This window comes from Mercenaria mercenaria, chromosome 7 (assembly GCF_021730395.1).
Source record: "Mercenaria mercenaria strain notata chromosome 7, MADL_Memer_1, whole genome shotgun sequence".
NCBI classification, from domain to species: domain Eukaryota; kingdom Metazoa; phylum Mollusca; class Bivalvia; order Venerida; family Veneridae; genus Mercenaria; species Mercenaria mercenaria.
Genome location: NC_069367.1, coordinates 50,214,459 through 50,232,768, shown reverse-complemented (window position 1 = coordinate 50,232,768; position 18,310 = coordinate 50,214,459). Strand labels below are relative to the sequence as shown.

At 35.0% G+C, this 18,310-nt stretch overlaps 1 protein-coding gene across 1 annotated transcript in view; it reads left to right on the top strand.

The window, feature by feature from the left end:
• Positions 1-1,648: 1,648 nt before the first annotated feature.
• LOC123554208 (uncharacterized) overlaps positions 1,649-18,310 on the top strand; it is a 36,619-nt gene continuing 19,957 nt past the window's right edge. The window contains exons 1-7 of the mRNA XM_045344186.2: positions 1,649-2,081; positions 3,452-3,595; positions 4,451-4,597; positions 4,871-6,028; positions 6,565-6,702; positions 7,881-8,035; positions 9,654-9,812. Coding sequence (XP_045200121.2) covers positions 1,895-2,081; positions 3,452-3,595; positions 4,451-4,597; positions 4,871-6,028; positions 6,565-6,702; positions 7,881-8,035; positions 9,654-9,812 — 2,088 coding nt within the window. The 5' untranslated portion in view covers positions 1,649-1,894. The remainder of the gene's footprint in view (positions 2,082-3,451; positions 3,596-4,450; positions 4,598-4,870; positions 6,029-6,564; positions 6,703-7,880; positions 8,036-9,653; positions 9,813-18,310) is intronic.

The following is an 18,310-nucleotide window of genomic DNA, read 5'->3' as shown; positions in this document are numbered from 1 at the left end:
TAGACGCCTGCCTCGCCATCGGGAGGTCGATGGTTCGAGTCCGGTTTGAGGAGGGTCTTATTACTAACAGAGACTGGCAGCTGATCTGCTAGCTACTAGTAGATTAATTATGGTAACTGATTGTCAAACTGCGTGATGTCTGCCATTTACATAGCAATCAGGTAATAACGTTGTTCACTGAACAGTGGTTATTTATGATGATTACATTTTTAAGAATTCCCATAAATTGGCAATTTTAAGAAAAAATTAATGAATGTTTGATTCGATTTTCCAGCTCCCTGGGAACCACCGCGGTTAAAAACATCAGTTGGTACGGGAGAGATCATCCATTCATGCGGCTTGATCTCTCCGGGATGAGTAAATTGTTTAGGTATTTTCCTCACTATTAAAGCTTACGGCTGGTATCAAGCTATAAAAGTATACATCTGCATGATATGCAATTACAGGTTTCAGTAGTCAATTTTGATTTTATTACTTAAGCCTAAGTGTCCTGAAACCGACATTTTATTTCCGGCGATCAAAAGCTGTATTCGCTGTGCCCGTTGTTGAGATGTCTCAACATTACACTTTCAGAAAAAGGATTTTACTCGCACAAATTTCACATCTTAGTGTCCTCTGCACCCCTATCCCCCACCCAACCTGTCACTAACTTGTCTGCGTTCTGTGTTTTGTAGTTGTTAATTGAGCAACGGACGTTTATTTTCATTAGCTTGAAGAAAACCTTTTTACACGCATAAATCATAGAGACAGTTACATATTATCACACTTTGAGCGGATGCACGGAACCAGTGCAAAGACGCCGGACTAAAAAGCCAGGGGTCAAGAGTTTGATACCTCGTCCTCCAATTACTAATAATTACAAACATTCGGATGCAATTTCAAAATAAAATATCGTGTTGAACTACAGCATTATCGTATCTTGAAAGCTAAAGTCACTGATACTGTTTAAGAAAAGTTGCCTCTATATGAAACCGCATCTAAAACCGAAACCGCCTCGATAACCTAGTGGTAGAGCGTCCGCTTCGGGAGGTCGAGAGCTCGATCCCCGATCGCGTCCTACCAAAGACAAAAAAAAATGGCTTTGCGCTCAGCATTGAAAAAAAGGGAAACCGGCCTCTTCTCTCATACCCTTGTAGCGATGGATTCCATCAGGAATGAGGTGTCGAGAGTGATTAATATAAGTTGTAGAACTTGTTCCACAATCAACCTAAAATAAATTAGTATAAACTATAAACTAAAACCGAAACACACGCACATAGCACGCGCCATGTACGTACACTTTAATACTTTAATTAGAAATGTCACGCAAGTATTCGACAGTTATTAAATAATATCACTTTTGGTTCAATACTAGGTATGTAAGCTTCATATTTAATGCGTGAATTATTTTTTTTATTTTGCTGTCTATATTTTCAAAGAAATCATCTGTAATGTTAGCTCTTGGTGCATATATAACAAATTTTGTACATGTTAATGCTTTTACTATAAAACTTTAAATACTGTAACTTTGTTTGTTCATAGTTACTTATTTGTTTTAAACGGAGATTATTATCTAAAGTAATTATAATAAGATTAACTGAAGATAGAAGATTATTTAAGCAAACAAAGAATTGATGACTATCTCTGTATCTTTCTTTACCTTGTTTGATAGTCGACGTTAATTGCTGTGTAAGTAAAAATTGTTAAAAACTAAAAATGTATTACATTCACTTTCAAAGGTAAATGTGATGAAATGCTAGGCAACAAATAATTCAATTTCTCATTAAATGATATATCATTCACGAATGAAATATAGGAGAAAGGTTTACAAGGAAAACGGAGATTTTAGTATAGTTTATGATGATAAAAATGTGTTGGATTTAATCTTTTAACAAGAAAACAGGAATTAGTTGAAATGACGGAACACGAACCGAAGACAAATATTGATGTTAATGGGGAATCGTTATATAAAGAAAAAGAATTCAAGCAAAATTCAGTTGATAAAGATACCGGGATTGGAGAAAAGCAGTCTGAAAGAGCGATTGAAGACGATCACGGTGGTGCTCCAATAGACAGGGGATGGGCATGGGTGGTTCTAGCAGGTAGTATACTGTCTTTTATTGTCATATAAAAATTGTCGAAAGCAATTTAAATAGTAGTTTATCCATGATATACTTCTACTAGCAATAAAACACTCCAAAATGAGATTATTAAGTGTTTTGTTTTAAACTGCTATATTTGATGATCTGATGAGACTAGTTCATGTTTTCGTTATTTTCAGCATGTATGTTTGAAACTAGTAAAACTTATGACGAGCTGATGAGATCAGTTTCTATGTTGTTTTTAAACAGTATTCGTAATTGAAATGATAGATCATTATGGTCTGATGAGATCGCTTGGTTTGTTCATTGTCCAGGATGTGTGTTTCAGATTAGTAGTTGGATGGTAAATGAGATCAATCGTTGTTTTCTTTTCTAGTATGTGTGTTTCAGATTAGTAGTTGGATGGTAAATGAGATCAATCGTTGTTTTCTTTTCTAGTATGTGTGTTTTAGATTAGTAGTTGGATGGTAAATGAGATCAATCGTTGTTTTCTTTTCTAGTATGTGTGTTTCAGATTAGTAGTTGGATGGTAAATGAGATCAATCGTTGTTTTCTTTTCTAGTATGTGTGTTTCAGATTAGTAGTTGGATGGTAAATGAGATCAATCGTTGTTTTCTTTTCTAGTATGTGTGTTTTCAGATTAGAAGTTGGATGGTAAATGAGATCAATCGTTGTTTTCTTTTCTAGTATGTGTGTTTCAGATTAGAAGTTGGATGGTAATGAGATCAATCGTTGTTTTCTTTTCTAGTATGTGTGTTTCAGATTAGTAGTTGGATGGTAAATGAGATCAATCGGTGTTTTTTTTTTTCTAGCATGTGTGTTTGAGATTAGTAGTTGGATGGTAAATGAGATCAATCGTTGTTTTCTTTTCTAGTATGTGTGTTTCAGATTAGTAGTTGGATGGTAAATGAGATCAATCGTTGTTTTCTTTTCTAGTATGTGTGTTTCAGATTAGTAGTTGGATGGTAAATGAGATCAATCGTTGTTTTCTTTTCTAGTATGTGTGTTTCAGATTAGAAGTTGGATGGTAAATGAGATCAATCGTTGTTTTCTTTTCTAGTATGTGTGTTTCAGATTAGTAGTTGGATGGTAAATGAGATCAATCGTTGTTTTCTTTTCTAGTATGTGTGTTTCAGATTAGAAGTTGGATGGTAAATGAGATCAATCGTTGTTTTCTTTTCTAGTATGTGTGTTTCAGATTAGTAGTTGGATGGTAAATGAGATCAATCGTTGTTTTCTTTTCTAGTATGTGTGTTTCAGATTAGAAGTTGGATGGTAAATGAGATCAATCGTTGTTTTCTTTTCTAGTATGTGTGTTTGAGATTAGTAGTTGGTTGGTAAACAGGATCAATCGTTGTTTTCTTTTCTAGCATGTGTGTTTGAGATCATTGTATATGGCGGGCTCCTGAGATCATTTGGTGTGTTTTTTCTTCAGTATCAGAAGAGATTCAATTCCAATGCTTCCGAGACAGCTTTCATGAGTCTTATACAAAATGTTGTGCTCAGCATTACAGGTATGAATTTTTAAAATGTACATTTTAACAATTTGGTTTGGGAAAAATGGTATATGCAAGTACAATGCTGAATTATCACTTTACACAGGTTAATCAGTCCTCATGTAGACCCCACTAAATGCACCAAAAAAGAAACTACTGGCCACTTCTATTCTTTATCAGTATAACTGCAAGCTTCTAAGTTTACCTCTCTTATCTTAGAGTCATATTTCATAGTCCTTTGGAATCACTGAGTTCCTAAGATTTTACTATAGTAGAATTCCGCCTTAGCCGTTGCTAGGGTCGTGATGGTTGTCACACATGTATTTGTCGTATCAGTGAGCTAATTTGTCATTTTAGCATGTTTTGCGCGCTTGAAGGGCACCAGCACGCTAGAACGACAGGTAAGCGCGCCAAAACGACAACTAAAGGTATTTGTCATAATGTATAATTCATTTCATCTGGCATCTCGTGTAGGCTTGGAATAGTATTTTTTGTTTTGGATTTAACGCCGTTTTTCAACAGTATTTCAGTCAGGTAACGGCGGGCAGTTAACCTAACCAGTGTTCCTTGATTCTGTACCAGTACAAAACTGTTCTCCACAAGTAACTGCCAACTTCCCTACATGAATCAGAGGTGGAGGACTAATGATTTCAGACACAATGTCGTTTATCAAATAGTCACGGAGAACATACGCCCCACCCGAGAATCGAACTCACGATCCCGCGATCCGTAGACTAAGGCTCTACCTACTGAGCTAAGCTGGCGGGCTGGAATAGTATTAGTCTGTTTACATTAAAGAAGACGAAAACTTCTTTCCAACCTGTAAGTAATTTTTAAATGATGTTTAAACACAGTAATATACATATCTTCCAGTTCTCTTTGTTATGACGATTGGACTTAAACACTTCAGCAGTCGTGTTGCTGTGTTCACAGGTGGTGTTTTCACAGTTGCTGCATACCTCATTACTGCTTTCGCAACCGACATAAGAGTGTTTTATTTCGCACAAGGTGTGCTTGGAGGTAAAATGTTATCTTCTTTTATTCTATACTCCGGATAAATCAAGTTGTATAAGAAATTGAAAATGTCAGATAAATCTGTTGTGTTTGAAGTTTTGTTAAAGAAAAAAATTAGCCAATGTCGGAAAGTCGACTGCGAAAAGAAACATATTTCTAGGGTTTGTGCAGAGAAAAATGCAGATAATTATTTGACGGATGTTGATGTATATCTATAAATTGTCAGGTACATCCCCGCCATCATCAGCCTCATTATGAGTATACTTATTATATATACAGGTGTTGGATTGGCAATGATACACCCACCAATGCTTGCAATTATCGGCGTATATTTTCATAAACATCGAGGCCTTGCAAATAGTGTCTTCAATGGAGGGGGCTCCGTCGGCGGCCTCATCTTCGCTCCTCTTATCATTAAGTTATTTGATGAGTATCAGTTTACAGGAGCAATGTTGATATTTGCTGGATTGCTCATGAACATTTGTGTTTCTGCATTGCTTATGAGACCGATAGAAAGTTACTCTAAAGAGAGGCTGAAATACAGAAAGGACGACACTGAAATCACGGAAAATGACAAGCTTCTATCGAAAAACGAGATTGACAAAAATAACATTGATTCTACAAAATTAACTTTTGATGAAATTAAATTGGAATCAGATTCTTCCCTTTCAGACAGTATTGCACATGAAAATCTTAGAAAATATCCTGCTGGTAAAGGAACTAATTTTACTCGCATGCAGTCATATGATCCTGTTATAGTTAACGGAAGACCTAAAGAATCACCTTTGCTTCAGCGCGTGCGGGCCCATTCGTTTGGAATCCGACAAAGAACGATATCTGAAGATAAGCAGAGATACGACAGTGATAGCAATATACATCATAGCAAAAATGTTCTGAAAGGAGTAATTGATGCTATATCCAGATCTCAGTTAGCTTTATATGCAAGTGGAGAAGGATTTTGTGGTTCAGTTGTCGATTTAAGTATTCCTTCTTCTCGAGAGCGTTCTAGAGACAATGATGCGTCGAGTGGAAATAAAATCAACGATAGTAATGAAGTTGGATGCTTTTCAAACATGAAAGCGTGTATCTTATCCGTGCTGTGCACAGTGTTTGACTTAGGTTTACTGCGCAATCCAGTTTTCATTGCTTATCTTTTAATGGCCTTTTCTATCATGTCTGGAGTAGCGCTTGTTCCAGTCTACATACCACCTCATGCAAAAGATATTGGAATTAGTAATGAAAAGATTGGACTTATGCTTTCTTTAATGGCTGTTATTGATTTAGTGTCGAAAGTCACGATGGGTGTGTTCGCAGACAGAAAGTGGATCAAAACGTCGACAATACTGGTCATTGTAACGTTCGTTTTAGGAACCGCATCACACCTACTGTGTTTCGTAGACTCATTTCCAGCAATGATTATATTTGTTGTTGTAGCAGGTAGTATAATTACCCAACATTTAAGATATATACTAAGCTATGCATTTATTTAGAAAGATCATTTGGTTAATGTTAAAGACCAGCTGTAAACTGAGACCACAATATTCGTTTAAAATTCAAACTTTTGAAATGTTTCTTTTTTAACCTGCACCTTATGACCATCTGTAAAAAAGACCATAATACTATACAAAATTCTGCTGTGAGAAAGTCAAAACTTTAAGGCAAAATATTAACATTTAATTTACTTTGAACAACTTGCCAGTCAATAATATTGACCATGGGTCGTTCGATCCCTGGGCATTTTGACTTTTGACCCGAAAGCCATTCAGTAAGTGTATACTGTTTTATTCTCCTTATTGTCGTCTTAATATACAGGGAAGACCTGTTAAAGGGCAAGCACTTGCAGTGACGTCATTACTTATTGGAATATTGTCTGCAATTGTTGTTTTTTTTTTAAAGAAATCGGATAACCTTAGGCAAAAAATCTTTTTCTTGTAAGATACATTTTGTTTCTTATTTGTATCATTTATATACAGGTATATGTTGTGGGCAATATATGTCCCTGTATGCGGTGTTGCTAATGGAGGTGATAGGACCTGAGAAGTTCAAGAGCTCCATAGGGTTTGGTACACTTGTACATGGAGCGTCTATTGCCATCTTCTTCCCGGTCGCAGGTATTTGTAGGACTTTTGTAATGAAAACACATAATTTGTTCATGCATTTCTTCGTTTTATCTCGTATTCATTTTTGCATGTCATTATGCATGGAATATGTCTATTATTGCAATTCGAACATACTGTAGATAATATGTTACCAGTTGTTAATGGAAATTCTACATGTGAATTCGTACATATACGTATACAGACCAGCGTTTTCAGTGGCTGATTTGGTCAATGTCTCATATTTCAGGATATTTTGCCGATTTGTCAAATCCAAATATTTATTTTTCATATTCAATTGGAATCATCAATAAACAAAAGTGATGGAATAAAAATACGGAAAAAATAGTTGCCGGTGACTAACCTTAGGGGCAATTTCTCCAGCAGAATGCCAGTTGTATAAGAACTCGGGAGGATAATACAAGATGCAGAATGAAATATAGAAAAGAGATCATTTGGAAGCATAGACTGCAACGAAGCAAAATAAACGCAGGCTTGGTTTGTTTAAGTCTGTTTATGAGGGGTACTTAAATGTTCAACAATACCAATCCCTACCACCCCAGTTCCTCCCTTAACATCATCCACCTGATCCAAGCTAGCACCGACGTAAGGAAAACTAACTATATTAAAAACAACATTGAATAGAGTCCATGATCTGAAAGGACAATACAATAACAACACTGAATCCGACTCCTGGCACAGAAATACTGCTTATGTGAATGTTAATTAAACCTATAAGAAGATCATTTAAAACATAAAACACGTGTACACTTACATCATGCTAGAATTTCAGAAACTTCTCTAGATTCTGTAACGCACAGGGTTCTTAAAGACTGCAAAAACGTTTTTTAGGATCTTCTAAAAAGTACATGTGTATCCTCATACTTAGATTCAGTGTGTTATATTTTCTGGTCCTATAGGATCATGGAGTCCATCTAATATGCATGTTTTAGAATTCCGCTTAAACTGGTGCTAGGGGGACATGAAGGGTGTTGCAGTTTCCATTACCTCTCATGAATAAAATCAGTCAAACAGACACTAACATTATTTTGCTTGGTTGCATTCTATGCCTCCAAGGGATTTCTTATTAATTTTGTAAGCTGCAGCGGCTTGGACATAGTTTTGCTACCTCTGCCTTCGTCAGCAGATCCACTATTTGTACCTGTGAAAACATTGTTTGTTTATTTTTCCAGGTCTCCTCCGTGACGTTACGGGATCATATGTGGCTTCGTTTCATCTCCTTGGAGGCCTTGCATACCTTGCTGGAATACTTGCTTTTATAATTCCAATTGTGAACAGATGGAAAAAGAGAAAAGAAGCAGACAAATTTAAAGATCAGTCGCATAAAGTGTGATATCTGGTTTAAATAGCATTCGCTTAAAAAACTTGACATAAATAGTTTTGAAATGAAATGTAAGTTTTCTGATTACGTTAAAAATGAGTCATGCAGTCATATTAGAATTAAATTACACAACGGCTTCTGTCTATTTGAATAAATTTCCTTTCGAAATGATAAATTATCTGACAATCTTTAAATCTTGGCGCTCTCGGGATCCATAAAGGAAACTGGTAATAAATTGTACATGAAATAGTGTCTGTTAATACTGCCAAAATAGTTTATTTCTAAATAAAGGGTACATTGAATCATATTAATGTTTACAGTTCTATGAATATAATAAATTATGCAAATGTACAGAATTTCTGTTTTCGTCTTCTAGTTGTCTTATCCTAATTACAGGTGTTTTCTCTTTTAAGCCCCTAATATCAAGATCGTGTTTTTCAGTCTACTGTCTGTTTCACGTCCCTGTACACACACACGCACACGCACACACACGCGCACGCGCACGCACACACTAACACACTAACTAATTGGCTTCTTTTATCTTATATGGGGGCATCTGTGGTTGAGTGGTTAAGGTCTCTGACTTAGAATCACTTGCCCATCAACGATTAGGGTTCGAGCCTCACTCTGGACGTTGAATTTTTCATGTGAGGAAGCCATCGATGATTCTACCCTGGTGCCCGTGATGAGATAATGCACGGAGGGGCACCTGGAGTCTTCCTCCACCATCACATTGTACAGGCTCTCTGTACGCCCAAACGGAAGTTGCCAAAAACTAGGCGCTCAAAAATTAAAACACTTTTTTCTGTGCGGATGGCTTGTATTTTTGTTTGTTCATTTCGTTAATACCGCAACAATTAAGTGTATTTTTTTTTATTTACGTATTGTCCAAGAGTCACTATTTACGCAGATACCAAACATGCCTAATAAAACTTATTATATACTTAATTTTAAGTCAAATCAAGTGTTGATATTTTTTCGGTTTCGTAATGAAACTATCAATTCTTTGAAATACATGTATCTTGAGCTTTTGTAAAGGTTTAAAACCTTTGCTACTTCGTAGATAAGTATCTTACGCATCGATAAATATTAGCATGGCTCTATGATAATTAATACGTTTTCAGGAAAATGTGTCCTTCTGGGACATGTATGCCGATTACACTGTCCCACTATTCGATATGTTACTGACCCACTAATTGCATTTTTTTTAAAATCCGGACTTAACGCTTAATCGAAAAACTGTACGCCTATTCAAAACCTCTTTTCATTCTAGTATTTCAATGTTCTGACTTTGTTTTATGATAACCAACAGTTAAAAATAATAGTGATATTTCTTTCATTTAAAGAACAGTCATGGACCAGTTTAGATGTTTTACTGCAGTTTAGATTCCACTTTTCCTGAAGTAATAAATCACACCTCAACAAAACACAAAGTAAAACAGAAAGTCTATTTAAATGAAAAAAAAAAACAAACATTTTCCCTGTCCACAAAAAAGTCAAATTATTCCAGCAGAAATTTCTTCTCAAAACAAATTTATAACCTAAATTCAAGAATCAGGGGCTTGGAAAGTAAAAAAATATCTAAATGTTTAGAAGATGTAGACATTTTACATCACCCGAAAAGAAAGTGCTCAGACTATCTTCAACTCCAGTGAAAGCAGACAACACACAGGCGTCTTCAGTAATCGACAATATCGATGATGAAGAAGCAGATCTGAGTGGATATTTTGGAGACAAGCACATGTTTGAGGCATATGTTGGTACACAGACAAATGACTGTTTGGTTGTTGATTACAACAGCGACCAATATGATGAGGAAATAAAAAATCTGACATAGCGAATAGTAAAATGCATTCCTGACGTCATTTTTTCTTCAATCCGCCGTGCAGTAAGAACTTTTCCTCAAGTTTACAAAGCTCATAGCAGATCGTAGTTTATCGCTGTGAAGAGGCATAATTCTGTCAAAAACAAACGGCAAAAAATCAAAATAATGGGAATTGTTTCCACATATGCAGATGTTGATGATACAGATGTATGAGTTTCAGAAAACGAAGCTTGCCTAAACCTTTAACCTGGAAATAACACATTGGTGACATTGAGCTTGGATATAATAGGCACAGCCCCTGCATATACTTTGTTTGTATGCTGCAAATGTTTATGTGAAGTTAAAGTAAGAAATAACAAAAACAAAGGTAGCCGAAAAACTTTAACCAAGAAAGCCAACGCTGAACCCGGGGTGAGTAGAATTGCACCTCTATTCTCCGAATAGTGGAGCTAAAAATGCAAAGAAAAGACGAAGAACAACGTGTCCTGTCAAACTGAGTGGAATAAATATATTTGTTTCTCTTTTTTCTGTTAGCGGAAACGCGCATATAGATTCTATTTCGTGTCGAAGACAAGGACATCGTTGGTGAAATAGACCATTGAACACTGTCGCAAGTAAAATACAATACAAAACCTATATTTATTAATTGGAAGAGTACAGTGTGTGGAGCTTATAAGCCCAAACACTTCATCATTTCTTTATTGATTAGGCGTACAGTTTTTTTTTTGGCGAATAGTGGAACAGTTTTATATCAAGTTTTGCGACTAGGCGGTCAGTGCATAATTCATGCATGGTGATTTAAACAATATTTCAACTATTCAGGATTGTAAATGCATATTTGTTCACATTAACTCATGTGCATGGATTGATAATGAAATATTCAGAAGCGGGTCTGACATGAATTTCCTTCGCAATTCCAAAATAACGGTCACTTTTTGCCTGAATGCTTTGTCTTTTGGTTTGACTGTGTGTTTTAGTAAAAACACGTTTTAATTTCAAGCGTCCATGTCTGTCTAACGACTGAGTGTTGCAGAGACATTTATCATACACTGAAAAATATATACAATAAGAATATAATTATATTATTTCAAATAGTCAGAGAAAAACAGAAACATATTTACTTCCGACAGCTTCAAAAATTATGAAAAATGAAAGTGAACGCCTAGTTTTTGGCGACTTCCGATTGGCCGTACAGAGAGTCTGTACACTGTGACCATTAAAGCTGGAAAGTTGCCATCAGACCTATAATTGTGTCGATGCGACGTTAAACACAACAAAAACAAAAATCCTTTATTTTTGCAGTGCGAAATCTGACGGCAATGTCGTTACTGTAGTAACAGTTCTTGTTGATGATTAGTGGACACTAATGAACACCAATATAGCTGGTGTTGCAATAGTGACGTTAGAATTCATCAAACTGTTAGTAATAATGTTACTATTGCACAAAATTGTGCTAATGGTGAGATAACTTTCATTATCTGACTAGATTTCTATTGCCACCCAGGAATACATTATTAAAAACAAGAAAATCTGCCTGTCTGCATCTTGCCTATATAAGCAGAATCCCAGGACTGAAGGACAAGTCACATTTATGCAGTTACATGACTGACTTGTTCCTTGGATTCTGCAGGTAGGATTTTGTTATATTTTTGAGAAAATTGCTATCATTTTATATACTTTAATATTTTTTTTTTTTTTTTTGAGAAAATTACGATCATTTTATATCCTTTAATATTTTGTATATTGCGATTAAGTATTATTCGGTATTTGAATGATTTTTTTTTTGTAATGTAATGATAATTCATATTCATAATTCAGTAAAGGAAGTGTTTGCTATAACGAAATGTATTACGTGTATTTTATGACTAGAAAGTCTCATTCACATACATTTAGTCACTTCTTTCCAACAATGTACTTTGAATATTCATTTATTTATAACTGAAATTAGGTCAGGATAAAATGAGCGAAAAAGGTAGTGTAAGTATAATGAATTTCTTACTAATCATTGTAATGATAGATAAATTGCTTATTATAATTGTAGGACCAAATTTATGAGGACACACATACAAACAGACCGGAGGTGACTCATATGTACCCCCTTTTGTGGGTTATAATCATGAAGAAGTCTTTAATGGATAAGTCAGTTGCTAAAAGGCATATAGTCTTTTTTTACGAAAGTCGCAAACGTTTGTACATTACTGCAAGCAAACATGCATAAAGTCAGGGCATCACACTAAATCCTCTTTCATTGACGGTTACAAACAAACTGGAGGTTTTAGCAATGGTTGTATTTAATTTTACCAAACAAGTATTGTTTCTTTATCACGAAACAGTGGCATTTATATATAGATCAGTCTTCAAGCAAGAAACTATATACTTTTGACGCCGACAATGTGCAATTTCGGGACAAAATCAGTGATCAATAGAGTTGTTTTGCTATAATTGTCCCTGTAATCAGATTAACACATTATATAAAGAAACAAATCATGTACAGCTTCCAATAAAATATAAATATACACACCAACAAAGCACATTTAATCACTTTAAAATAGTTGTTTCCAACTTTTAGCGGCCAGCTTACTGTTTTGATCGGTCGCATCAGGAAAAGGGGGAGTAATTACTTGAATACTATTACACCTACCTCTCTCACACTTCAGGCACACATAGGCAATATGTAGTTAATGCCCGTCCTCTTCTTTTTCTTTTCTCTTTTAAGTCAATGCCACATTAAGAGGTCAAAGGTAAAAAGATGGTCCATTTTCGTGTCGGTGCCATAACTTCTTTATGCATTACTACGAGAGATTCTGAAATAACTTGGCACAAATGTTAACCATCATGAGACGATGTGTCGCGCACAAGACATAGTTCCCTAGCTCCAAGGTCAAGGTCACACTTAGAGGTCAATGTCAAAAATAGGGTCTGTTCATTTTTCGTGTCCGGGCCAAAATGTCTTTATGCATGAAGAGATTTTGAAATAACTTGTTACAAATATTCACCATCATGAGTCGATGTGTAGCGCATAAGACACAGGGACTCGCCTTATTAAACATAGTACGACTAAAATCGATCGTGATCTCTGTTTTCTTGGAATAATGGACACGTTATACCACCCGTAGGCCTGCACATTAAATCTTGAACACATGAAATTGATAACGTGTTTTGGTACTAGTATCAGCAAGAGTGTTCAGACAAAATTTTGGTCGTACGATACGATAAGATGTTTAATAAGACTGGCCCCATCTGGTCCCTTCCTCAAACAAGGTCAAGATCACAAAATAAAAATAAAGTGTCGATTTTTCGTGCCCGTACCTTGTTCAGGCATCCTAATATACAATTGTATATAGCAATCATTGTCTCCACTGGTACTTTTTATTTAAAAAGAATGGTTGCCATTATGAATTGGTCCAGGATGGCGGAAGCGGGGGTATAATTTAGAGACCGTCTCTTGTCTCCCCTCATCGACTTTTTGAAGTTGTCAGGAAATATTTCTTCGCGTGATTTCCATAGGGAATCGACAGAATGTAATTTCTTTCGTGACATACTAGGGACTGTGTTTACTTTCGGTTTCTAAATCTGTATTTTATGAGAGTATATGTCTGTAAATTCAACACGGAATATTTGCATGTAAACGATTCTGAAGCATTCAATTGCATTATATAATTAGGTAGGATAGCGAGTCACAGACCCTCCCCCCCCCCCCCCCCCCCCCCCCCCCCAATGGATTAGTACATGTATAGCACGAAGGGTTCGACATTAAATGGCATTATATACATGAAGACTGATCGATAGAGAAACTTCGGTATGTATTTTTATTTCATTTACGCCCTTAAAGGACATAAATCGCATACTTAAGTCGCAAATGGAATACAGTGTCAGTCGCAAATAAGAGTTCAAAAACGCAACAGCTACGCAACATCTTATTTACATATATTTATGGAGTATGCAAGCTTATTTCAGAAAACAACGTAGATTATTGGATTGGAAATCATATTCACCAGTTTCGTGACTAGGTCGAGTGAATTTCCATGCAATGACTGATCAGTCAACATTTTGTCAAGATCTTGTAAACATTACTTGTCTGTTTCATCTGTTATATCACCACATACATATATTTATGTTCAACTTATCGTAAAACTTAAATAAACTCACCGTGTAAATCAAAATAATTAATTTGAAGACGATTTCTTACCTTCGGCCTGCCAGTTGTTTGTTTTGATCAGTCGCAACAGGAAGAGGGGGAGTACAGTCGTTTATACGGGGAGATAACGGTTTCATGAAAATATGATACGAATCGCTGTTGCCGATATCTAGATATTATACTTGTTGTTTGGTCGTTATATATTTAGTATTTTTCATGTTTGCCTCATGTTTATAGGTAATTTATGATAAATAAATACCTTTCATTTAGCATTCATATTTTACATATACTTCATCACTGATTACTATTATGGTTTGTATTATTGTTTGTTTGTTGACTTGTTCCATGAGTTCTGCATGTTTTATCCCGGTGGCGTAAGTCTTACGACTTCCAAACCGATACACCCCGTATGTACTCAGTACTGATTAACTTACGAGAACATGGTTACTTTCATTTATTTATCTTGGGAGGTTTTGAACGGAAATTGGCGTTCATCAAAACAAACACGGCTTTTTCCTTTGAACAATTTGTTGTGATTTATAATATGATATTATCAAGTCGGTGTTGCCTATGTATAACTTTTAATCCGTTGCCACATTCTTAACTACCGTGTTACATATGCATTTAAAACTTATGCATAGAATCAGTTTGCTAATTTCACGATACAGTTCTCTCGTGTGATATCAGACATATCCTCGGTACTATGTATTTATATTAAACACGTAAACTTCGTGCAGTGATGTGTATAACATTGAAATATTTAGATCTACTTTTGTTTGGTTAATTACAAAAATCATTGTTTGTCGTTCAGATGCGTACTAGTATATAACTCGGGATGCGCCCTCTCATATGATTCCTTCGCATCTGAACTCCAAACAACTTTATTCAACGACAAATCACAAAATGAGATATATTATTTCTTAAATCAAATATGCGACAAACCTTTCTTCATAATGTGCAGCATAAACTGAACTTTTTGTTTATCAAGTGTTAAAAATATTTAAAGATACTTTAAGACAGTGTGCGTAGCAAACAGTCCAATACAATACGCCTAAGGACTTCGGACACTATCATATGCTTCTAGCCTACATTTTAAATGCAAATTTCTCCTTAAGCATTTAAACAATACTTAAAGCGTTTCGAGTCAATGATAAACCAATGTATTAGTTAATTTATTACAGCCGAAACTGATTTGTATCTGTTCCTATCAAGATGTTTTTCTTATTTTATCTGGGCCAGAGTATATTTTCTTGAAAAAATAAAATGTTTAATTTCCGTAAAAATATAATGTCATCACTTTACGGAAGTTTTAAATATTTCAATTCCAGTCGAAAAAAGTGACAAAATCTGTTTATTTAAGGAAAAAATAACATTTTAAGATTAAAATCCTATAAATAAATAAAAAAGAGAACGATGTTTTTGCTAACAACCTGTACTTGATTAATCTATACACTGTTCGTAATGTAAAGTTATTGACGCATTACATGTATGAATAGGTATACATGTATAAGTGACCGGTCAGTTTTATTACAGTGGTTCAGGTAGTTATTTAAGTACATGTACATGTCTGTATAGCTCTGTTATAAGTGATGTCAGATATTTGTGCGATGTATAACATTAATACTAAGAAAAGGAAGTAATCTTATCAAGGCCATAGGGTGGGTTCTTGCTTGGGATAAGTACCAGTGGCACACATAATATTTGAGCCACGCCATGAGAAAACCAACATAGTGCAATTGCCACCAGCATGGATCCTGACCAGCCTGCGCACATCTGCGCAATCTAGTCAGGATCCATGCTGTACGCTAACGGGTTGTCTTATTCCAATAGGCTTTGAAAGCGAAGAGCATGGACTGCGCAGATGATCAGGCTAGTCTGGATCCATGCTAGTCGCAAAGTCATTATGTTGGTTTTCTCATAGCACGGCTCATTTCGCTTAAACATGTAATAAAAATGTATCCGAAATGACAGTTCTTTCTGAGGCTTACCTAAGGAAGCTGGATCGGAAAAAGTTAAATCGGGATAAGTCTGACAACAACTCATCTATAGATAATGTTGTCTATTCAGGGCTGAAGTTGTGCGCAAAACTTATTCGAAATGTGTCATTTGTAGGGCTAAAGTAGAAGCAGTCCGCTGCATAAAAATTCCACCTGAAACTCGGCTGGACCGTTTAGTTCGTTTTCGCGTCTAGCCGTATTTGTATATGCCATCTGCATGGAAAGCGACTTGACACATCACTTTCGTGGCATCACACTGAATGTGAAACCGTTACTGATATGACCTGCCAAGAAGCTACTGTTCTTGACCTATATGCACAGGCATAACAGTGCCAAGCTTTATTTCTGTTGGATAGACTAAAGTCATGATCAGATTAACTGCTGTGCACATATTGCCCCTTTTTTGTTGTGTTTAGGCCTAGTCCGCCCCAAAGAACAATCTTCAATTCTGTTTTCACTGAAGGAAAAACATGAAGTAATGAATGTTAGTCACATGTAGTGTGTGTCTAAAAGAAATAAATATAAATGCACAGAAAAAGATGAAGAAATAAACAAAATGAAAAATATATAAAAAATACAAAAAATAATAAAAACAAAATGGAAAACAAATTACATCCTCTTCGCTAGTGGCGTGCGCGTTGCGAAGAGGGCATGCAGAAGATTACCTGGTGTGTTGCTAGTATTTTACAGCACACATTTGCCAATCTACTACAACAAACAACCAGGATAAGCCAATGAAAATTTAACCCAATGACTAATAAAAAATTAACAGTATTTGCTTCTCTCACTACTCTACATGTATAACATGCCTATATGTGTCCATTCAAACATTTGTATAGTATTTTAGTTACAAACAGATGTAAAAATATGTGACTATCAAATTATTAAAAATGAATATAAAAAATATTGGTTACTTTACATTTGGGAACACCCTGTAGTTATATTTTTTGTTTAAAAGTACTGCTCCACCCCTTGCATCTACACAATAGTCACAGAAAATGTGTATAATTAATATTTACATATGCTAGCCAAATATGGTTTTGATGCACGGGGGGGGGGGGGGGGGGGGGGGGGGGAGAACAATGTTCTTTAAAGCAAAATAGCTTTTATATGGATATAACAGGGTACGTAATTCTATTTAGAGCAAAAAATACCATTTTATGAAACAAATATTGAAAAATTTGACTTTAAGAAATAATCTCAAATATGTTTTTTGATGGTATATGTAATAAAATACTTATTTCTTAGTGGTTTATTTTTCACTCTTGGAGTAGGCAAATTCATATAGAAAGTGTCCTTGTCAACATACAGATTACCTGTTAACGCTTTAATTTGATTTCTTAAGTAAACCTCGCTCTTTGAAACAGTAATTCAAGTACTTCATTCAGCATTTTCACTTTCACTTTCACATTTGTACCTTAAATACACATATTTAGTGAAAATTTAAGGAAAACATGTACCAATATTAATAAACAAACCTTGAAATACTTTAATCCAAACTAACACCGGTAATCCTTGATTAATAATGAAAATATGCCAGCTTCAGAACATAGCGAAAAACATCATTTAAACAAAAATAATGCTATACAAATAAATATCGCTATAAAATTGACTTACAAGTGTTTTAACTTGGATTTTGATTACACACATTATTAGTGGTATAAACGAAATTTCTTCAGGATTATGCAACTATTCCATAATTACGGAGACTGAATGTTGCTCAGAAATGTACGGGTAGTCTAAATTATTATCTAACTTATTACAAGTAAGATGATATCATATCTGTGTTTAATTCATTAACATCTACTTTCAAAGACAATTTTCCACAGATCATGGCTACCTAAATTCAATTGTTCAATTCCATGGAGTAAAAACGATATAATATATATTTTCTAGTAACATATATACTAATAAAATTTATATAAATCAAGTCTCATTCTTAAAACGGATGATGAAATTATAAATTAATTATCTTTGCTTTTTTTAGGCAGATATTTCTGCAAATTTGATGCAAAAGTAAGTTCTCATTACTTTTAACACCCTGAAAATTAATTAATTGTAACACTATATCACTCATAACCCAAAATATAGATAGTTCTTGTTACTTCGAACGCAATGTCAAATCTGCAAACGGAAATTCTGCACTTTCGAATCAAGTTTTTTCCTACCATGCAGAATTTAATGAAACCCTGGTTTATCAAAACTTCTGAATAGGCAAATTAAAAAAATAGTGTTTTTTCTTTTTTCCTTTTTTTTTTTTTTTTTGCTACTAGTAGACTGATTTGAACCATTTTGACCTTACACAAGTTTTCATACTGGGA